Raw genomic sequence first — 24,742 nt, forward strand, 5'->3', positions numbered from 1 at the left:
GCGGGACCTCACTGCCAGAAAGAAGGTCGAAGACCAAAAGCAAGCTTTCTTCAAGAAGAAGCAGAGTTGCCCTCTACAAAACGAACTGGGGTCACTGCCATCAATAGTCAGTTACCCACTCGCCATCACAGTCTTCCTCTGATTCGACGCCTATGCATCCGGATCCCCCCCTCATCAGGTGGAGTACCTCACTGATTCCCCAGGTACACAGCCCAACCCCGTTTGGATGCCCTCGCCTGCATACAGCCCTAGCTCCGAACCCTCAGGTTCCTTTCGTGGACACCAGAGAGGAAGATACAGGAGTAGAAGACAGTTCCGCCATCAAGGCGGACCTAGGAAAAAGGGGGCTCGGGGAAGGAAAGGACCTAGGTTCACTCCCTCACAACGAGGTGGTCCAGGTAGGGGAGAGACTTTACTACTTTCAAAACCATTGGACATTCGGTCCGTGGGCTCATAGCATAATCTCTAAAGGTTTGAGATGGAAATGGCCACAAGGTCCTCCACCTCCACCACTGACCTTCTCCCAGAAATCCACTCCCATCCTGAAAGAGTACACCACAGAGTTACTCAAGAAGAAAGCAATCAAACGGGACCAATCACCGAAGTTCCAAGGCCTCCTGTTCACAATTCCGAAGAAAGGCTTGTCGGCATTGAGAGTGGACCGGGACTTGTCAAAGCTAAACTCTTACATTCTCTGCGACAAGTTCCAGATGTTGACTATCTCTCAGGTACGGACCTTACTTCCCCGTGGGGCCGTCACCACCTCTGTCGATCTTACCGACGACTATTATCATGTACCTATAGCTCGAAACTTCTCTTCTTATCTGGGTTTACGCCTAGGCAGGAAAGCCTTTGCGTTCAAGACATGCCCTTCAGCCTCAACATTGATCCCAGGATATTCACGAAACTGGGAGAGACAGTGTTAGAACAACTCAGGAAACAAGAGATACAGATCATGGCTTATCTGGACGGTTGGCTCATTTGGGCCCGGTCGGCCATAGAAGGCAACAGAGCTACGAAGGAAGTACTTCGATTTCTCGACAACCTGTGTTTTCGGGTCAATCTCCAAAAGTCTCGCCTGCAACCATCAGGCCACTTAGAATGGTTAGACATTCAGTGGGACCTTTCGAAGCACACATTGCCTCTCCCTTCCAAAAAGGTAAGAGGAATAGCTTCCAAGATCAAGAATTTTCTCAAACACAAACAGATGTCCAGAAGAACCTTAGAAAGTATCATCGACCTTCTCCAATTCACTTCAATAACAAATATTCAAAGACATCAATCGAGTTTGGAGAAAGAGAGCTACAGTTCCTTTAAGAGACAAGGTCTCGAAGCTCCCCTCTGTCTTGAAAATGAGACTACGCCCATGGTCCGAACCGAAGAACCTCTCCAAATTGGTTCCTCTACAATTCCCACCTCCACAAGAGACATTCCATACAGCCGCGCCTCTAAGTGGATGGGGGGATTACTCCGAACATCAGATGTTTCAGGGGTCTTGGTCACCCGCCATGAAACAGACCCATATCAATGTTCTCGAAGCCATGGCAGTGTTCTTGACCCTGAAGAGACTCTCTCCTCCGAGGTCGAGCCACATCAGAGTAGTGTCAGACAGCACAGACGTAGTACAATGCGTCAACAGGGGAGGATCCAAGTCACCCAACCTGAATCGGATCCTGGTCACTATCTTCGCCTGGCCAACAGAAAAGAACTGGATCCTGTCAGTAACTCACCTTGCGGGAGTCCAGAATGTGAGAGTAGACTCACTGGCCAGGACGAAACCACAGGAGTCAGAATGGTCTCTAGACATAATTTCATTCCGGTGGATACTCAGGAACCATTAGAGGAAGGTTTACCTATTTCCCCCAGTGAATCTTCTAATGAGACTTTTACACAAACTACGCTCCTTCCGGGGGGCAGTGGCTTTAGTACCACCTCACTGGCCAAGAACAGTTGGTTTCCTCTCCTCCTCGAGTTGAAACTCCGTCCCTTCCGGATTCCGTTCCCCAAACTGACTCAAGTAATCCAAACTCACTGTCAGATTGCTCAAGGATAGCCAAAACTCTGACTTTGTGGACTACAGGAAGTTTGCAGCTAGTAGAGACGAGAACATTGAACCGGAAATCGATCTCTTCATCGAATCAGACAAAAGGGACTCGACAATTCGCCAATATGATTTGGCCGTTAACAACTAGCAGATTCCCTAAGAGTTCAGACCATACTCGTATGTCTCCGAATATAGACATCTATTTCTTGAGGTTCTTATTTGGCAAAGGCCTAACAGTTAGCACTTTAACCACCATCAAGTCAGCTTTGAAGAAGGTCTTCCTTGTTGGGTTTAACATAAACCTAGCTGATTCCTATTTCTCATCTATTCCAAAAACATGTGCTAGGCTTTGACCTTCGGTTCGGCCACAAAAGGACTCTGGTCTATGAACGGTGTCCTCAAAACTTGCGCCGGACACGGACAATGAATCCTGCTCTTATCACTCTTCTTAGGAAGACTTCATTTCTAACGGCTTTGGCCTTAGGTGATGGAATATCAGAACTAGCAGCTCTCTCACGAACCCAGAAAACATAGATTTCCTCCCTTCAGCCGAAGACCTCCTTTCTCCAGACAATGCTTTTCTAGCTAAGAAATGAGGATCCGCAAATAGGTGCCCCCCTCGGAAGATTATTCTTCTTCCTCAGGATCTTTTCTCTGTGTTCAGTCACTACTCTCAAGGCCTTTTTTAGCTAGAACTGCCACCCGCTCGTCTGGCCCCTTGGTTATCGGGGAACAAGGAGGTACTATTTTTATTCACGGTATCAGGCAACAAATCCTCTACTTCTTTAAACATACTACAGTAATCCGGAATCATTTCCCCAGGCTCATGATATACGGACAGTAGATACCTACATCAATTACTTCCAGAACAGGGACTTTGATGATTTTGAAAAAATATACGGGTTAGAAATCCCCTATGGTTGTCAAACGCCACTATCTAAAGATCTTACAGGCCCTAAATACCCGACGATGGCAGTGGGGAGCCTTGTCCCTCTCCATTAATCTCTGCTTCTTCCTTTCTTCCATCTCGTCTCTTCTCCCTCCTACCCGCCACTCACACCACGTCGCCACTCTCCTGGGTAGTTCGTTAGCCCTATGATATTTGCCATGTTTAATTCCTATGGTTTAACTGTTATTGTAGTCACCGTTCCTTTAAGGTTTAGATATGCTTAGACATGTAAGGTTTGATGCCTTTTGCGATTTGACACTCAGTTGATTCCTTGTCGTCTTAGTTATTTAGCCATACGCTCCCTATGTCATTTGGCTAGTTGGTAATTGGAAGTTTCTTACATTATTATATTATATTATTGTCGTACATGGTGATTGTATTCTCCGCATTATGTTATTACTTTATTGGGCTTGGAAGGCATTCTCTGGTACATTTTCACCGGCCGTCACAGATCGACCCAGAAAAGGGATTTTGACGAAGGAAAAATCTATTTCTGGGAAGAGACCTGTGACGCCCGGTGAAACCCTTCCCGGTTATTTTTGTACGGACCCACCCTTTCCTTGCCAAGCCATATGTTCTTGCAAAAGGATGACCTGGAGAGCGCGAGTAGTAGGTGTCGGTGGGGTAGCCCAACTGTATTCTCTAGGGCCTGCCACGGCCCTTCCCTTTGATGAAGGGATTATCTAAATGGAAGACAGCCTGTGAATAGTGGTTTCCACACGCCCTTGTTAAATACACGACACCAACAAGGTGATCGCGCGAGGGTAGTAACCTCTGCATTCCATGCTTTTATCTTTCTCTAGTATATTTGGAAGATTCATATTAGAAAAGTGTAAAGAAGGACCCTTTTCACCGGGGGTCACAGGTCTCTCCCCAGAAATAGATTTTTCCTTCGTCAAAATCCCTTAATTATGTAACTATGTAATTATGTAATTTAAAAATGAATGAACACTAAATAAAGAACGAAAACACCGACAGGAATCGTTCTACAAAAGTTAAAAAATCAACAAATACAATTAGATTCATAAACTAATTGAGACAAAACGTACGGCGTAGCAACCCCACCCACACGGGAAGTAAGCTACTCAGACGTAGTAAAGGGAACGTAGTAAAGGGTGAACGACCTCAAAAGAGAGAGAGAGAAAGACCGTAGTCAAACTCGAACACGACCCATGAAATTACACCGTGGTGGCCTAACTGCCGAGGGCTCCACGGAGATATCGTACACTACACACACAAGCACAAACTCTGAAAAGGAAACTTACAGATTTCTATACTCAAATATATACATAAACACGAAAAAATGTTTACATATATATTGAGTAAAAGAAAAGTAAGTGATTAAGTAAAGACAAAACAAATAATGGCTGCCAAGCGAGGACGAAGACAGAGACGTCTGTCCATTGTCCGAGCCAAAAGTGAAGCGAGACATTTCACCGGTGTGTGAGGGAGGGAGGGGTAGCAAGCTACCCCTCCCCCTACCCCAGCTAACTAGCGCGGGGTAGGAAACCCTCGTTAAAATCTAATGGCTCGTCATTTCAGCTACGCCGAAAGTAATACCCAATGTAAATAGCGTGGTTTGTATTTCGGTTACGGAACAAATATACATAAGAAAATCAGATACTGTATACTGAAGTGTGAAAAGTAAGACAAGCTAATAACTGGAAGATGTCATTAAACTAAACAGCAAAATGTTCTGGAGGAAACATTGTGAAAAACAATAAAAATCAACAATAACAAATTTGGTCTTACTCCATGGAAAATCAGAAAAAGGAAGTCTTTATAATGGGACAAATAAACGGATTTTGAGCGAAGCGAAAAATCTATTTTTGGGTGAGATGGCCATGTCGTCCTGATGGAAGTTCCTAAAGGGTAGCTTCCTTGGGTATATATAACTACGGCGATATTCCCAGAGAATTTACCTTAAGGTACCCAGAATTCTAACTCCTGGAGCGAATATCCCTAATAAAAGAACCAGGGATATCGCGAAATATCAGAGGACGTATTCTTGACACGCCACATAGTAATCTGCACCCCGAACAGAGTTAACACTTCGAAGGGGTCAATTGGCAAGAAAACGAAAAACGAGAAAGAAAGGAGAGCCGCTCGCAAGGTATCTCTCCTCTCCCGTTTCGTAAGCGTGCATTGCGCCGCTCACGGCGCCATCTGTATTCCTTGTAGCGATACACGAGGTGCTACAGATACTTTATGTAGGGAGGGGACCTACAGCCCTTTTTAGAAGAAAAGGGAAGGGCGGGTCCATCAGGACGACATGGCCTTCTCACCCAAAAATAGATTTTTCGCTTCGCTCAAAATCCGTTTTTTGGGCTCAAGCTATGTCGTCCTGATGGAAGTATACCAGAGCATTACTGTATCTGTGGATTCTCAAAACGTGCCGTACTCCCCTAAGGTATTTCACCAAGAGACCTAAGATGTTACCGTCATATATCTTTTCAACTAACCATAGATCATGTTAGTGCTTCCTGCCCCCTACAGGGAAGAGTCATACTAGACTCTGGAAAAGTCTCGAAGAGTACATATACCTATGTATGAATAACAGACAAGCCAATATAGTGGTCTCACCCTATATCATGTAAAGCATAGTTTGTAAAGAACCACTGAGTCAATATGAAATATCGACCAGTTCCCCGTTCATTACTGGACTGGACAAAGGTTTATATCCGGGTAGGAGGAAAACTTGCATATCCGCCATCGTCGCCTTAGGGCATGGAGTCCTTCCGCTAGGGGAAAGCATAAACCAATGCAAAAATGCTTGCATAAAGGAACAATCTATTAGAATTATCCCAGATAAATATACATAGTAAACGTAATGCTAAATCATTTCAAGTAAAATGACACAGGCGAAGGAGACGCAAGGTTCACAAGAACTAGTTTATTGACAAACAGTAAAATAAAACAGGTTAAACAACAATTATACATATATAAGAGGAGGATAACCAATAAATAAGCATAAGCATGATAGTAAACAGAAAACTTGTTTATCTGAAAGAAAAACATTAGCGCCACTTTTAACATACCGAGGTATCCCAATCATAAAAGTCTGTATTACTAATCAGTTACATTAGCGTTGGAAACGCTTGGCACACATGTCTGCACTTATGATAGGTTCACCTTTGAATATGGAACAGTCAATGTGGGCACCCCAGTGCCCTAAAACTTAGTTTGTAGAACAGTTCGTAACTACACCCTCACCCCGGAATTAATCGTCCCAATTAAATCCACTGTTCCTCGCAGAGTTAAACAGCAGGGTTAACGACACTACCCACTGCTACCACAGACCTCTTCAGTTGCTCCACTTGCTTCGCATAGTGACGAAAGAAAACTCTGGAAGACTTCCAGCCAGTGTATGAGCGAAGATGTTCAAAATTCATACTATTAAAGAAATTTAAGGATGAGGCAACTTTCTTCGGATCGTGACCTGCGGGTGTACTGTCTGGATCCGTTCTGCGAATAAAATAGGTGATTTTCGCCTTGTTTCAGTGATAAATTTGAGCCTAATGTTTCTCCCCTGAATAGTTGACCACCCCTGAAGTCTGAAGTTCTACAAAGATAGATCTTTAGGCATTCCACTGGACACAGAGATGCATCTTCTTTCAGAGGTCAGATTCTCCAGGGACCCCACTTGTTGGTGGGTAACTCGTTCTTGGCGAGAAACGTAGGATCCGGAAACAGGTTCAGTTCTCCCCCATCCAAGAACTGAACACGACCTTCCTCTCTCGAGAGGGCTACAATTTCACTAACCCTGGCCCCCAACGCGAGTGCAAACAGGAAAATAACTTTTTGGGTCGAATCCTTTAAAGCACACTCCTCATTGTTCAACAGCGAAGCGAAATGAAGAACTTTATCTAAAGACCATGAAATGGGCTTTGGAGGTGCTGATGGTCTGAGCCTAGCACAGGCTTTCGGAATTTTATCAAAAATATCGTTAGAGAGGTCGACCTGGAAGGCATATAAAATGGGTTTTGTCAAAGCAGATTTACACGTTGATATTGTGTTGGCTGCTAACCCTTGACCATGGAGGTGGATGAAGCAAGATAAGCAGAAGTCCGTCGAGATCTTTTGCGGATTCTTCGCCTTGACAAAGGCCACCCATTTTCTCCATGATGACTCATATTGCCTTCTAGTAGATTTGCACTTATATTCCTCTAGGAAGTCTATACTGTCTTTCGAAATCCCGAAACGTTTTCTCACCGCTAGGGAGAGAAAATCATGAGCTGCAGGTTCCGGGTTTTCTGTGATGAAGCGCAGACAGTCGACTTCTGAACTCGCTGAGTCAGAACTGGATCTGGTAACTGTAGACACTTCAGCCGTAGTTCCAATGCCAGAGGGAACCACGCGCTGTTCGGCCACTTGTGAGCCACTATTGCCGCTACTCCCTTGAAAGATCTCAGTTTGTTGAGGACCCTCTATAGAAGTTTGTGAGGAGGGAACAGGTAAATCCTGGACCATCTGTTCCAGTCGAGGGACATCGCGTCCACTGCTTCCGCCAAGGGATCCTCGTACGGGGACACGTAAAGGGGTAACTTCTTGTTGTCTTTCGTCGCAAAGAGGTCTATCTGCAGTTCTGGGACTTGACTCAAGATGAAGGAGAATGATCCTGCGTCTAGGGACCATTCCGACTCTATCGGTGTGAACCTGGATAGAGCGTCCGCTGTCACATTGCGGACTCCTTGAAGGTGAACTGCCGACAGGTACCACTTCTTCTTTTCCGCCAGTCGAAAGATGGCCAACATCACCTGGTTGAGTGGTGGTGACCTCGATCCTTGTCGATTCAAGAATCTCACAATCACCTCGCTGTCCAGTACCAACCTTATGTGGATCGAGCGACGAGGGGAGACTTTCTTCAAGGTAAGGAGTACTGCCATAGCTTCCAGAAAGTTTATGTGAAATGTCTTGAATAGATTAGACCAAGTTCCTTGGGCCTTCTTCCGATGAGAATGACCTCCCCACCTCTCCTTCGAGGCGTCTGTGTGAATAGTCAACGAGGGGGGAGGTGGCTGAAGAAGCACCGACTTCTTTAGTTGCCTGACTTTGGACCAAGGCCTGAGAAGCGTACGTAGACGAAGCAGTACTGGTCTTATCAGATCTCTTCGCGCGTTTGATGCATAACTTCTCCAAACTCCGGTTGCATCCTTTAGCTGTGCTCTTAGCACCGGGTCTGTTACTGAGGCAAACTGGAGAGAACCCAGCACTCTCTCCTGTTCGCGTCTTGATATCCTTTCGGAATCCAGAAGTCTCTTGACAGAACCAGCTATCTCTTTCCTCTTCTTCGCCGGGATGGAGAGTTGGTGTGACACTAGGTCCCAGTGGATTCCCAACCACTGGAACTTTTGAGATGGAGAAAGTCGAGACTTTTTTCTGTTGATCTTGAAGCCTAGATGCTCTAGGAACTGGATCACCTGTAGGGAAGCTTGCAAACATTCTGTCTTGGATGCTGCCCACACCAGCCAGTCGTCCAGGTAGGCTACCACCTGGATTCCCTTAAGGCGTAATTGTTTGAGAGCTACGCTCGCAAGCTTCGTGAAGATCCTTGGGGCTATGTTTAGCCCGAATGGCATGGCTCTGAAGGCGTAGAGTCTTCGATGTAGCTTGAACCCTAGGTAGGGGGAGAGTTGACGATTGATTGGAACGTGCCAATAGGCGTCTGACAAATCTATGGAGACGGTATATGCCCTCTTGGGCAGTAAGGTCCTTATGTGTTGCAGTGTTAGCATCTTGAATTTGCAGTTCACTATGAACTTGTTGAGTGGCGACAAGTCCAGAATGACTCTGAGTTTTTCTGAGTCCTTTTTGGGAACACAAAACAGGCTCCCTTGGAATTTGATGGACTTTACCCTTCGGATTACTCTTTTCTCCAACAGTTCTTGAATGTACTCCTCCAGAACGGGGGTGGAGTGTTGGAAAAATCGAGGGCACGGGGGTGGAGTGCTGTACCAGCTCCAACCCAGTCCATTCTTGAGTAGGCTGTGGGCCCAGGGATCGAAGGTCCACCGATCCCGAAAATTCTGAAGTCTCCCTCCTACCGGTATCATCTCACTTTGGCTGCTGTTGCCCTGAGGTCTTTCCTCCTTGACCGCGACCACCCCTGAATCCCCTCCCCCTTGAGGGGCATCTAGACGAACCTCTGGCTGCTCCTCTAGGCTTCGCTCGAAAGGTAGTTGACTGCCCTTCGAACGCTGGGTTAAATGCCGGAGACTGCGTCGACACGGCTTGGGGTACCCACTGGTACGTGGTCGGGGTTTGTGCCACCATCTGGGGCACTGTAGGCATAGGAAGTTGTTGCTGCTGCTGCTGTCTGAATGGCTTGGCTGGCCGAGAGGGTAGCCTAGTCTTCTTAGTCTTCCTCTTTGGTTGGGGACCCTCATCCGGGGAAGACTTTCTCTTGAGAGATAGGCCCCACTTCTGGAGAAGGTTTCTATTCTCCGTGGCGGCCTTATCTACAACCTCCTTGACCGCTTCACTAGGGAAGAGGTCTTTGCCCCAAATGCTGGAGGAGATTAGCTTCCTTGGCTCGTGCCTCACCGCAGCCGAGGCGAACACGAACTCCCTACAAGCCCTCCTAGCTTTGACGAAGCTATAAAGGTCCTTCGTCACTGTGGCTAGGTGTGTCTTAGCCACTACCATAAACATTTCATGGACCTTGGGGTCACTTGCCATTGTCTCCAGAGTCGTTTGATGAGACATTGAGGCAGCAAGTCTTTCTTTTGTCTCAAGCTCCCTGCGCAAAAGAAAGTCAGACAGCTTGGGGAGGTTCTCACCGAACTGACGTCCGGCAATATCAGCCTCCAACTTCCCGACTGAGAAGGTAAGATGGACGTCCTTCCAGTCCTTGTGGTCCATGGGTAGGGCCAAAGACAGAGGTTTACACTCCTCCAAGGAGGGGCATGGCTTACCTGCCTCGATTGCTTTCAGCACAGCCGTAAACCCTTTCTGCATAAAGGGAAAGGCTCTAGAAGGAGAGGACACAAAAGAAGGGTGCTTCTTACTCAAAGCAGGTACCTTTGAGTTTGTGAAGCCCCTCTCTTTCATCGAGCCTGACAGTAAAGCTTGAGCCTTAGCGTGGTCCAAAACTATGACCTCCTTCGGCTCCGTTTCTTCCTTTGAGGCTGGTTCCTTCCTTACACGGACATAACAGTCTGGATATGACTCCTTGCTGGGCCAGAATTCCACCTCCTCAAGGGGGACTGAGCCCAACTTCTCCGAGACGATTTTTCCCGTCGTCATAGGCATGTGCTCGGCATCTGAGCACAAGGGAAGGTCTTTCACGCTGAGCTTCTTCTGGGGCCCACGTGATGCTGCAAGTCTCCGCATCTCCAGCTTCATTGCAGCAGCCTTCTAATTATTTTCCCTCTGCATCTGTTGGATCATTCCAACGATGGAGGAAAGGGTCTTTCCCAGCTCATCTGGGAGAGAGGACGATGTTGAGGGAATAGGTTCAGGGGCCTGAACCGGAGTAGCCGACACCTCGTCGAACTCTTCCTCTTCATTGTCTGGAGCCTGCTCTTCTTCCTGGTCTTCTGCCAGAAGGTCTTCTTCCAAACGCTCGGACACCTCCGACATACTATCTTCCAATTGGATGTCCTGCAGGGCGTCCGCGACTTAAGCATCCACCGGGATCTGAACCAACGGTATCTCCGGTTGAGGCTGGGGAATCACTGCCTCAGCCGACGCCTTGGGGAAAAGGTAAGCCCTCATCTTCTCACTTGGAAGATAGGGCCCAGAAGTGTTCTTCTGAAAGCCCCTTACCCAGGTACGAAGCTTCTCCCTTGCTGCGTCCCTTGACTCCACCGTCTTAGGGGAATCAAAAGCCTCAGTAATCAGGTTTGTGCACACGGTACATACCTGCAGGTCCCAATACCGGAGATCACCTTTGGAGACTGCGCATGCTGCGTGCCTCCTACACAAGTCATGTCCGCAGAAGTTCTTGCTACGGACGTTGCAGAAAACGCTTCCACACTTCGGATGGTCCTCCTGTAAAGAGAAGAAAATTCCATGAGTATCAAGTGAACTACGTATCACTGGATATACATAGCTTAGCATAACTAAACTAGAAAGGAAAGACACACACTTGTATTTCCCGCACAGTCAATTGCTGCAACCTTCCAGATAATAAAATTGTATGGTTAATCTATTCTAGAGCGACCAATAAATAATTTCCAGAGGAAACAGGTGTAGCTCACACCCAAATAAGTGATTTTAAAATGCTGGATAGTAGACAAGAAAGAACTAACTTTCTTTATCTGTAAGGTTACACCAAAGGGCTGTGCAAGACAACACAAAAGTGTTAGAAAAACTTAGTGTTGTAACAAATACTGTGGCGGGCTGTAAACAAAAACAACCCCCACACCCTTGAATCTTACTTCTGACAATTGTCTCTGCAACACAAACTTTCCCCTGACGTTATCATAAACTGGACTCTTAGACTGAAGGGCAACAAAAACAAAACATGACCTTAAAACTATATTTCTCACAAACTAAAACGCAAAAAAATTCTGCATTCAAAATAAGCTTAACATAGAAACCACCAACAACCAAAATAATTACACGTAAAACAAATCATTAAATTCATAAATATACCAAAAAAACGTAACACCATTCATATAAAACCCTAACAAACTTAAAATTACCCGCACCCCAATACCAATATTTGTTTATGTGTGGACCTCTTGTCCACACAAGGGCCAACAGTCCTTCCAGGCCAATGCCACAACTCTCTGGCAGACGCAACAATCGGTGGCAGACAGATAATTTTGTGGCAATCTGCTACACCTGCCTCACTTGATTGGCAGTCTATATCAGCACTATCATCATCATCATCGTCATAATTTTATAGCCCAAGAACAATCAAATCCGGTTCATTAACGCAATCCAGGTCATTAACAAGCGATCAATCCCAAGAGAAGTTGTATCAAATTCCTTAAACAAGCCAGGTCGTCACCAATCAAATTCAAATAAATCTTCTCCCCAAAGGAGGAATCACGGCCTGCCAAAATAAAAAAGAAAAACACTTATGAACACTCCTAACTAACTGAACTATCGCACTATAATCAAAGATAAATAATAAACTTTCTATCATTCACGAACGCGCCTAACAAAAATGAATAAAAACAGTACTTACTCCGATACAAGAAAAATCACTTAAAGCCGGCTGCCAATGAACAAAAAAATCACAACCGACTCCTGCTACAGTCAAATATCCAATGCTTTTGTCCAAGACATTCATTACCGCCCTAACCTAGCTAAAAAGGTAAACAAACAACCTCAAATATACCGACAGTCTTTCCCACTACAAACAATCATTCGCTAACTACCCTTGTTCTTCGGCGCGCACCGCGGACACACAAACACACACGCACACACAAACACACATACTCTCTCGCGCACGCGCAATCTAACAAAACTAAAGCAAATTAAATTCTCTCTCTCTCTCTATTTGACAAAACTAAAACAAATAAACACACTTTCTCTTTCTTGCGATTTGACAAAACTAAAGTAAATAAACACTCTCTCTCTCTCTCTCTCTCTAATGACAAAGCTAAAGCAAATAAAATGTCTCGATTTAACAATACTAAAACAACTCTCTCTCTCTCTCTCTCTCGATTTGGCAAAACAAAAAAAATAAATTAAAATAAATTCAATCCTCCACAATACTATACTATAGTTTTCTCCCTACAGTATATACTATACTGAAAAATACTGGCTACAGTATAGAAGGTAATGTGCCGGCCGGCACACACCTTAACTAGTTCCAAAGTATAGTACTTATAAACTATAAGGTGAAAGAACGCTGGTTCAAATGCATGTGCTGGCCGGCAGTGACTGGCTGCCGGCCGCCAAACGTAGCGGCCGGCAACTACACAAGATAGCACCCGGCTGCCGGCCGCCAAACGTAGCGGCCGGCAGAACCTCGGTGTGTTTCTATTGGCGGCCGGCAGCTAAACAACAACAGCACCCGGCTGCCGGCCACTGATCGTAGCAGCCGGCAGAACAATGGTGTGATATATAGCCGGCCGGCAAAGGTATACAACCAATGCCAGCCGGCAGCAAAAGAACCAGAGAACTCCGACTGCCCGGCTGCCGGCCACTTAGGCCAGCAGCCGGGCTAGGGTACAAACACTAGTAGAAAAACAAAATGGATGCCGGGATAAGAGACTGTACTGCCTCATAGCCCGGCAACCCGAAAGAGTGCACATAAGGAAGGGGAGAATATAACTTCAGGCTTCCTGACCAATGCCATCTGGCTCTACAGACAAACATGGATGAGAGACCAAGGGAGGTCCGGGCAGCACTCAACGCAGAAGACCCTTGCCGGCCGGCAAGGGACTGAGTCAACCCCACAACCTAACCTATGCTAGGTACAGATATAGAATGACGGACAGGGATGCAATGGCTAGGTCATCACTAAGGAAAGAGGGGGAAAGGGGGAAGAGGGTCCTGCCAACCTTGCTCTAATAATGAATCACCCGCAGCCAAGAAAACTCATCTTAGCCTAGGGGAGATCCGAGGAGGGAGGCCAGCAATACTTGCCAACTCCCTCGGAACCAAAGCAAGGAAGGCGTTCTTATTCACAGAAAAGAGGATCTCGTCCTCCACACCGAGAACAACAACACTGGACTAGTCTGCTAGATCACAAAAAGAAGGAATCATCTCGTACAGAAACCCTCGAAAGTGAACTAAGGAGGCTAAGCCTCCTATGTCTGCTGTCAGCCTAGAAAGGAAGTCTCAACCACAAGCTAGACAGAAACAGACTCAGACTAAGAACTCTGATGTCCTGCCCCTTCCTGAAGCCAGACTTACTGGAAACAGGAAAGAACAGAAACACCCTAATACAGTTGTATCTAAAGTCAATTCAGATAAACCATTAGGGCTAAGCCCAAGGCTTAAGCAGAGGGAAAGGGATTGCACACATTCTCCGAAGAGAAGAGAGCAACCGGGAAGTGTGAGAAAGTATACTAAGGCCCCATAGACAACTAGCCTAGGCGCGAAGAGAATCGATTACCTAAATCACCGAAACTCACTCATATACTATCTTGGAAGAAAATCAACATAATCTTAAATGTATAAAACTGCCTAAAGCTTCAATGAAATTTTAAAACACTCGGAAATCTGAATATCATGCAGGAAAGTACTAGGGCCAAAAGACTAGGCTACAAGGTCTAGCGTAGGCCCGAATCGGCAAATCCTTCGCCAAAACGGAAACACTAAAAGCATCATATAAAGAAAACCTATGTAACGCTGAATAGCTAAAATTATTAAAGCGAAACAGCCGGGAACGTCGCTCTGGCTAACTAAATAACTCATACATAGCGAGCGACAGCGTCCAGGACGCCTCCGGTAGGCAACAGCTCTTGTAACAACGATACCACTATCAAATCATTTTAAAATTACCAAGAGCTTACCTTTATACATAAAAGAAATAATACTCAACTTATCAGGAGCAGAAGAAGTTGGAGAAAGCATTATCAAGTTGAAATAATCCAAGAATTGCGAGATAACACAGGGAAAAAACACCGAGTTGTTGAGCTACGCAAAAAGGAATACAGATGGCGCCGTGAGCGGCGCAATGCACGCTTACGAAACGGGAGAGGAGAGATACCTTGCGAGCGGCTCTCCTTTCTTTCCCGTTTTTCGTTTTCTTGCCAATTGACCCCTTCGAAGGGTTAACTCTGTTCGGGGTGCAGATTGCTATGTGGCGTGTCAAGAATACGTCCTCTGATATTTCGCGATATCCCTGGTTCTTTTAGTAGGGATATTCGCTCCAGGAGTTAGAATTCTGGGTACCTTAAGGTAAATTCTCTGGGAATATCGCCGTAGTTATATATACCCAAGGAAGCTACCCTTTAGGAACTTCCATCAGGACGACATGGCTTGAGCCCAAAAAAGGAGTACAGTACCAAGCAAAAGAAAAAAAGAAAAACAATGTGGATGTTAGGAAAAGCATTTCTCCAAGGAACATTTAGGCATATTATAAAATGACAGACTATAGCAAATCTTGAAGACACTGCATTTTTCAAGGAATTAAAACCATGAACATTTATCCCAGCAGTGACAGACACTATAAAGGAGTGCAAGTCAAAGTGGCTAGTCAGTGAGGGGATTCATCTGCTACCAGTCAGTAACTACCTACACCTCGCTATAAATTTTAACAACCGAGTGTCCAGCTTTGTTGAAATCATACAAGATTCCAATCATAGAATGTGGGTTTGTAATTGTGTAGGAACAAGTATATTAAGCCTATCTTTCAAAAATACTTTCATCCTTATTTTGAACACAAAAAGGTTTTCTTCTACTGCATATCACAATATTCCAGGTATAAACATAACAAAATAATTAAAATGTCATAGCAGAAAAGAATCTTGCAAGTCTGCTCAAGGATATCCCCCCAAAATAAATGACTGGTTTAAACATTAAATTGAATAACTTAGAGAATGTATTCTTACCCTAGCTATACGTTGATTTGCAAGTCTCGTCAGAGCAAGTGACGTGTGGGTATATGGAAGCTGAACTCCTAGACAAGTAGTGTTTTCCAGAGCCACACACTGCGCTGTTGTGTGACAAGCATCAACCTGAAATAAAGGAATTACAGTAGTTAAAAAAAACCTACTTCAACTGGTCACCAATGTAGGCTGAGATAATTAACTAATAAACTACCTCTCTCGGTTTCTCTTTCCCAATTGTCAATCAATGTTGCTAAAATAAAGCTTTTAAAAAGTTTTGTAAGTTACCAAAAGTTTTGATACGCAAGCTAGGAAGACAGTAGTAAGTGTGTTGATAAAAAAAAAAATTTGATATTTTTTCCCCCTCAATACAAACTTTCCATAATTTACAGTACAGTATTTACAATAACACTCCTTACATAAAGCACTTACTAGTCAAAATGACTTAAAAAATTCCCATGTAACTTGATGTAGAAGCATCTGACAGTGCAGTAAGAGATCCAAGTAACTATCCCGAAGGACACTCACTACATCAAAGAATAACAGCCCTGAGGATACTGATGAATGCTTCTTAGCCTCTTCTTTCTAAAGGATTCTAACTAGGAGGGAGATTTATGGCCTACATTCAAAACAGGAGGAATCTAACCCATACGAATTCCATCAACAAAGAGAACAAGAGTGATGACAGATGAACGCATCCGACAAAAATAACCCATGTACCTTACCTTCTTTACAAGGAAACTTCCACATAACAGAAGCATTATGTTCAGATTCCATGAACTACGACTAAATCCAAATCCAAATCCAAAATAGAATCCAAGTCCAAAAACATACAGAAGTCAAAGGGACAGATCCAACAGCAAAACAGAGAGGGAAGATGAAAAGCAGGAGCATCACAACATTCCCTATGGAACTAAGAAACAAAAGCAGCTCGACTCAGACAGGTGGGTGTGTGGATACCCATACTTCAACTATAGTAGTGCCTCAGATTTGGAAGTCGAAGAGGATGACAAGGAAGAGAAGTTGGAGGAGGAAGAAGAATAGTTTCTTCCCCTTTCCAACTCTCCTGTCAGGTTCAGCAAGCAGAGGTGTTCAAGTCTGAGAGACCCAGACAACCATGCTCCCCAAGGGGAGAAACCACAGGGGTTGTTCCAAAAGGAACCAAAACACTGGGGAACACTGTCACGGGAGAGGGGTAACACACTAATCGGGGAATGTAAGCCCCATACCCCTCAAGCACAAGCATTGGGGTGAAGGCACAGGAAGTGGGGTGTAAGTGGAAACCAGGTCAGGGGAGATGCATGGAAAATCCCCCTTACCAGCATGGGCGATCAAGTCCTTTTGGCCTCGGAACGCTCTATGCCCAAAAGGGGGAACTGCAGACATCACGGGAGTGGCCGACACCGCGGAAACACTGATCGTGGCCTTCCCTAATAGCATCATCAAGAGAGACACTGGCATTGGGGAGCCTACGTGAAAGATATAAAGAGGCCAAAACCTTCCTTAGGTTACACTCGTCGTTGTCAGTGGTAGCAAAATTGGAGAAGTTTACAACCTCTGATGGGGTGTGGCAAACACTGTGGGAACCTAACACGCCACCAAAATTTGAAAGGCTCATGACGCTCACTCCCCCGGCATTGAGTCAAGGGTAAAAATACAGAAGTGGTTGCAGCAGACGCACCCAATCCGTGGAAAGAAAAACCAAACCTCTCTTCCTCCCCCTCAAAACTTATACCTGACACTGTATAAGCTACAACTCACACTCAGCAAATGGGAATGATTGCGAACAATCATGGCTCTAAAAAGAAGCACACAAGAGTGTAAATCTAAAACCGGTAAAAAAAAAGCCAGCTGTACAGGCCATCCTCCCACATACGAGAGTCTTGCTTCACATCATAACAATCAATAGCAAGCATTCACTTCCTGAAAGAAAAAGAAAACAAAAAGTTCGATTAAGGGTGCACCAGTAAGTTTGGTTTTGTGCACCAGTAAGTTTGGTTTTGATGCTGCAGAAAACAAAATTGGACAGGCACAGGGGCAGGGCATCTCGCCCTCGCAGACTTGCTCCCACCTCTTGCTTAAGTGCTCAATGGCCATCCAGCTTCCACTAAAAACATATTCCCTACCTAAAGAACAATGGTTTGTATTCTATGCATTAACAAATATAATTTTCCTACCTAACACAGTGTGTTTTGAACAAATTCAACAATTTATTTCTACCGATTGATGAGTATTCTTTATAGATACTGGACCCTATGGAAAATAACAATAATGAGGACCTACAGAGAGAAATTGGAATTCTTAGGGGAATACACAGAACAAGTAAATTAAGGGAAGCTGTCTAGCCTAACCTATGGGCCATGTTCTACTACTTACTTACTTGCTCACAGGTGGGGGAAGGAGCTTTGTACTCCTGTAACCAACCCCTCACTTCCCTAAGCTCTCACACACTGATGATAACCCCTCTGCGAGGGGAAACACAGAACAAATAGGGAAAACCATCTAAACCACACCTGCCTAACCTAACCTAGTTGGCCAGGTAATCCTCTGACCCCGGTTCTCATCCATAATCTCACTTACGGTGCCACAAAACTCCCAAACTTGGATAAATAAAAAGTTACGGATTTTGATTCATCATTATCTCCTCTTACGTCTATTGACGCAAACGGCCTCAGTTAGATTTCGCCAGTCATCTCTATCTTGAGCTTTTAAATCAATACTTGGCAAAGGATTTTGATTAGCCCAACAATAACAGCCCCACCACAAATTGATTCTTGATTATTGAAAGCAGTCTTACATTTCTGAACAAAAGCTCCTAAAATCTACACTATCGAAGGAGATACTCGTAGGCCCTAATAACAAAAATGATGGTTCCAACACTTGTGGAACCAGCAGTAAAAAGCAACATTACTTTCCAAGAGAGACAATAAAAGCCATGAAGCATAGTTCCTTTATATTAACTCACATTTGTAACCACACCATCACCTTTTTTTAGTTTTTTGAATTTGTAGAGTAATTGTTTGTCTGTCTTCCAAAAAAAACTGAGGCAGCCACACTTAGGACACTTCACACTTATAGATAGCACTGAATAGTCATGAAAAAACTTGTAAACTTGTTCAGAAGTTGTGATATAATCTCCTTAAAACCATCTAATAACATAAAAGTAATACAGTATTGCATGATGTACCCTAGCAGTACCAGCTGAACTCGGTTGAGTCCCTTGTTAGGCTGGGAAAAACGTAGAGAGTGGAGGTCCCCTTTTTGTTTTTGTTTCTTTGTTGATGTCGGCTACCCCCAAAAATTGGGGGAAGTGCCTTGGTATATGTATGTATGTACCTGCAAATAACACACGTCTGCACTACAGCAAAGATGAATGCTAAAATTCAAATCAATTGGTTAAATCTTGAAACAAAAGAACCATACTGACAATTCAGTACAAAAAGAAAGAAGACAATCCAGCATCTTTACCCACAAAGCATCAAAAATGAAAAAAAGACAATCTAAAATTCTTACTAAAATGCATTAAAAAAATAACAATCCTACCGAAAGCAACACCTTTTTAGGTGTCCTTGGGATTCAGAAAAAATCTGTGGGCACAACAATATTCATTGGCAAATATCTCAGTAATAATGAATTTCCATTAGATTAAAGTAAGTTTCTCATATCAACCTTTTGAGAAAATATATAAACAAGGTAAACGAAATTTATTATTAGGTCCTGGTTGAAACTGTCATTTTAATCAAAATATATATATAAAAAAGCAGTAAACAAAGACAAAAAAATTAGAACAATTCACATAAGTTTATGAGGTAAAAAAAAAAAAGCTGTAAATACAAAACAATAAAACTAAAATCATTCTTGAAACGTACATCTTTTTCCTCGTTAAAATATATTAACAAGGTAATTAAATATTTGGTCTTGGTTGAAGCTGTAATTTTACTGAAACTATGTCACAAACTCAGTAAACCAAGACAAAAAAAAATTGGAATTCATAAAAGTTTATGATGAGGTAGGAAATTTGTAAAAATAAAAAAAGCTGTAAATAAAAAAAAAAAAAATTAAACTAATATAATTCATAAAACTTACATCTTTTTCCTCGTTAAAACTCGCCGGGAATCTTCCGTCGGGTGAAACGGCAAAGGGATCACCTGGGAACCTTGGACTAACATGTTCTACCAATTTTTCATTCCGTTCTGTTGCAAAGGACACTGTAGTTGGTCCTTTTGTTGTAAATGTTGCATTTGCTACAGATAAATTAGCAAGTGTTTCGTTGGCTACAGATAAATTTGTAATTGTGTTGGGTCGAGATGTAACATCAGGTGTCCCCTCTTCGGTTGTAACGATGGAAGCGATGGTATCATTCTCCTTTGCCAACAACGAATTACCCAGGAGAAGAATTAAAATAAATTCTGGAGCCATTGCCCTGAAATTTATAAGGGGTTTATGAGCAATTATGTATGAAAAAATTCGCAATACAGTGTCTTGCATTACTCAAGAATACTGGACAAGTAAAAAAAAATTTCTGAAAGCTCTTAAACATAATACAGTAATAACCTACAAACTACCGAAGCGATGTGTGAACAAAAGTATACTTATGACGTATTATCAAACAGATATTAATATCCAATACAGTACCTTGACTTCAAAGTCTAATTCTATTCATATTTTCTCTAAAAGTAAAGACAACTTTACAGTAGGATTATTACAGAAATTATTCCCCAAAATGACTTTATAATGTCCCTCGCATTTTCAATGCCATTTTCATAATTACAATATACCATATAAAATACCGTACTGTATAATGTACGTACTGTACTGCATAGGCAATTCATAACTAACATAAGCTAGTTACATTACATGAACAAGGTACTATATTGTAATGGGGGGGGGGGGGGGGTAATCATATTTTTCCAGCAGCAATAGGATCTGTTTGTTTAAACATTTACCTGTTTAACCCTTTTACCCCCAGGCTATTTGGAAATTTCCAACCCTTAACCCCCAAGGGGTTATTTTTTTCCCAGCACATTTTGCAGTATATTTTTTTTAAATTGCTCTAACAGCCTTAATTTTTGTCATAGAGAGGTCAGGTTGGTCTCATTCTCTTGGAAAATGCCTGAATTTTCTAAAAAAAAATGATCAAAAATATGAAAAAAAAAATTTATAGCATTTTTTTGCAAGGACGTACCGGTACGTCCATGGGGGTAAAGGGATGGCTTTTGTGAAACGTACCAGTACGTCCTTTGGGGGTAAAAGGGTTAAATGTAAACTCCAGAATATACTGCAGAACCTTTGCACTAAAATATATCAGATGAGAGAAAAGCAATGCTCCATAAAAGGAAACTATAAATTATTTCAAATGAAAATATTAAATGTACAAAACTACACACTGTATAAATTGCATTCTTGCTACCAACCTGAATTTCTGTATTTCTATTAATTACTGCAATTTACTTTATTAATTTTTAGATCTAAAATTGACTACTTCTAATATATATATATATATATATATATATATATATATATATATATATATATATATATATAATTATATATATATATATATATATATATATATATATATATATATATATATATATATAATTATATATATATATATATATATATATATATATATATATATATATATATGTAAAATATTTCTGCTTAGAAACCTGTGATATAAAGAGTAGTCCATGATAAAGATTTACAAAAATATGTTTAAATATTCATGAAAATACGAAGGTAGAATCATAACTAAAAAAAATATCATTCAATGTTAAAGATATCAATTTGATATAAAACTGGTTATTTCAGTTCACTATAACTGTAGCTTTAATGAAACAGGCTGATAACTGGTTTTGCTGTTATATTATTAAAGATTCACTTTTAACAGTACCTATTAGTGTCTGTATAAATTTATGAAGACTGTAATCACAGTACTAATAATAAAGTCTAGTAATTTAATACAATAATAATTACATTATTCTTGCCCCATTTTAAGCATAATACATAATTCAATTTTGAAATATTTAAGCCGGTCATGTAAATTCTTCAATTTATTCTGATGTCTAATCAAGATGTTATATTCCTACCACTAAAACTTATTAACTGTACAGTACTGTACTTTAATATACAATATATTATGTAGTTCCTTCAATGGTCAATTTTTCTGAATTTACTGACACTTTGTTTCAAAAACAATGAATTGTTATCCTGTCCTTCAGTTTTAACCAAAGATATTAATACATTGTTGCTTTAAATGTCCTGTTATTTACTGTAAAGTACAATTGTACAACATATCCTGACATTTACAGTAAAGTACAATTGTACAATATATCCTGTCATTTATTGTAAAGTAAAATTGTACAATATATCCTGCCATTTACAGTATAGTACAATTATACAATATATCCTGTCATTTATTGTAAAGTACAATTGTACAATATATCCCGAAATTTACAGTAATTATACAATATATCTTGTCATTTACTGTAAAGTACATTAATACAATATACAGTATTCAATACCTAAGCAGAAAATATTCCTTTAAAATCCATAAATTTCATTACTAAAAGCACGAACATGGCTGAATATACAGTACATTTATTATCATAAATGTATAATAAACCCTGATTTTACAAAAACCAGTAAACAATATTGGGTTCTCTAAAGAAAATGTAAGTTAGTATTACCTGAATTTTGTACAATTTGTTTACAAAACATTTCATACAGACGTCTGCATATATAAAAACGCACAATTTCTTATTTTTCTAAATTTTGGTATGTCCCATTATTTTTGGGTGCAATAAAGCTTTTGATTCGTACGTTGTTCCTTCTTGCAAGCTACTGGCCTACGCAGCCTTAAAACACCTTTTCTTACTTACATTACTCACTTTGACGGCTATTTTTCCGGTCCTATACAGCAGGGAAACCTTACTCTCTACAGGACATCCACAGTCATTTCATCTTATTCGTTCAGTTAAAATAGTTGCACAGTCGACGTTATTCACCAATTGATAAGATTCCAATAACTATATGCTAAAGTATCAAGATTTGATGCGTCATTCATCCAAAGATTAAAAACTCCACAAATAACTTAGGTATTATTGTACTGTATTACAGGGTAATGTAACATAGGGAAAAACCTACTTTTTCTCTATAGAAAAATATCACTCTTTCCTGTCGGAAATGAAGTTTCAGAAATAGATATATCTCTATCCACCGAAAATGGGGGCACCCCAGTGGGAACTCGGGGTTTTGGGTGAGGAAAACATACTGGGAAAATAAAAACTTTACCATAACTTATTCATTTTTTCCATGATAATAATCTCAATGAGTTCACTGTAACAAAGCCACTTTTGAACATATAAATAACAAGTATACAATAGCAGTAACCTACAAGCTATGCAATAAACTGGGCTAGCCAATGGTAGCTTAAAAAGAAAGTTGTAAATAAGGTTAAGCTACCAGTGTTGGGAAACTATTGCCTAACCCAAGGATATTTAAGAGGAAATTTCTTACCCAAAATATCAATAATCACTTCAAAGCACTGCTGTCTCCAGCTTCATTTGCAGAATGCACAAAGGAATTATTTGACATCTTAAATTTCCCGACGACCCGCATGCCTTTATGAAAGGGACCAGGGTCCTTTCAGGGTCCTTCCTTCCTCTTGGGGTAATTCTACTTTCCCGTAACGTGAAATCACTTCCATATAATTAAAAACACCACATATTTTACATACCTGTAGTCACTAAAATAATTAAAGCCTATTGCTTGTAAACAACGGTGGCTTCATTTCGTTAAAAGTTGACTGGAAATGACTGACTCAGATTTCCTTTTAACTGAGAAGCGGACCACACACATCGTCTCTGTTTGGAGTTCGATTCGTCTGTTTGAGTTTTTAGTATGTACTTTTTATCTCAATTAACGCTTTAAAAGAGCAAAATGTTTTGTTCAAATTATAATTTATACATTTAATAATATTATTCTTATAAACTTTTTGAAAATTATTTGTATTTAAAGCTCTTCAAAGATTATTTTGTAGTCTAAGTCATATCGATACATCGAAATGTTTGTTGTTGGCCACCCACATATCATAGAAAACGAACCAACTCCAAATCTATATTTTATCAGTGACTATGGTATTTTTTAAAAGAGGCTTTCACCATTAATTTCTTACGTCTTTTAGTTAACAATGATAGTCTATATTATAATTGAAAACGGGGAAAATACATCTCCTGACATGCCATTAGATTTATATTCTAATAATAAATAAAACTATGGTATCAGAACTGTCATAACAGAGGAATGAAATAGGAAAATCCTGACATCAGTTTCAACACATTTCTTTATGACCCCAAAGCTTATAATTTAAGGCTTATCATGATAAGCGTTGTAGGTAATGAGCCACAGAATGATTATAGATTGTAAAGGAGAATAAAAAGTAAATAATTTATTTGGCAAGCCCCTCCCATTTCTTCCTTACTAAAATTTAAATTAGATATATCATGATCAAAATTAGAAACGCGATAGAAGGCGTAAAAGTATACTACATAATACATTAGAATAAAAAGGAAAAACTAAATTTATGTTAAAGTTTTGACAATAGATAATATAGTAATAGAGAGATAAAGATAGTAAGAAACCTAGAATTATTAATGGATGAGCATCTTGAAATGGAAGATCATATTGTCATCTAGGATTAGGACAACTTGCGGCATATGCTGCCTCTTTCTAACTTCCTTGGAACAAAAAGCACGAGGATACTCTAGCATAAACGGGGATTTTAAAGGTTTAAAGACCCCTAATAAATGGCAGAGATAAAAGCCAATGATAATGCCATGGCAAGAAGGACAATACCTTGAAGACTGACCATATAGGCCTATACATATGATCAGCGCCAAAGCTCCCACTCCACCCAAGCTAGGACAAGGGAGGGTCAGGCAATGACTGCTGATGATTCAACAGGTAGACCTATAGGATCCCCCAACCCTCATCCTTAGCTCACACGGATGGTGAGGTTGCAGACACTATAAGAAACCAACGAGTTTGAACGGGACTCGAACTCCAGTCATGTAAAAAATTGACATTTATTCCCCTTGAATAAAAGTATTCTTAGTTTTAAGGGTGTTCGTTTTCTAATGTATTTCCCATTTTCTATGAATATATGTTTAAAATTTGATTATTTTACTCCACAGAAGTAGTTTTATCATATTAACTATATCAATGAGTTTGTATGAATTAGTATAATAATATCTAAAGTAATAAGCTAACTTTCTTGCAAATTTTATC

At 41.3% G+C, this 24,742-nt stretch overlaps 1 protein-coding gene across 3 annotated transcripts in view; it reads right to left on the bottom strand.

Annotated features, from left to right (window-relative positions):
- The window catches only part of smo (smoothened), a 91,322-nt gene extending 67,977 nt beyond the window's left edge, over positions 1 to 23,345 (bottom strand). For 2 of the 3 annotated variants that reach the window (XM_068385925.1, XM_068385923.1), the window contains exons 1-3: positions 23,193 to 23,345; positions 19,538 to 19,874; positions 15,455 to 15,580 (exon numbers count right to left, since the gene is read on the bottom strand). In XM_068385925.1, the coding sequence (XP_068242026.1) occupies positions 15,455 to 15,580; positions 19,538 to 19,870 (459 nt within the window). In that variant the 5' untranslated portion in view covers positions 19,871 to 19,874; positions 23,193 to 23,345. Of the gene's footprint in view, positions 1 to 15,454; positions 15,581 to 19,537; positions 19,875 to 22,972; positions 23,118 to 23,192 lie in introns of those variants that run through there. The other variant, XM_068385924.1, reaches the window with a different exon arrangement.
- Between the last annotated feature and the right edge of the window lie 1,397 nt (positions 23,346 to 24,742).

The sequence above is a fragment of the Palaemon carinicauda genome, chromosome 13 (genome assembly GCF_036898095.1).
Source record: "Palaemon carinicauda isolate YSFRI2023 chromosome 13, ASM3689809v2, whole genome shotgun sequence".
Taxonomy (NCBI): Eukaryota; Metazoa; Arthropoda; class Malacostraca; order Decapoda; family Palaemonidae; genus Palaemon; species Palaemon carinicauda.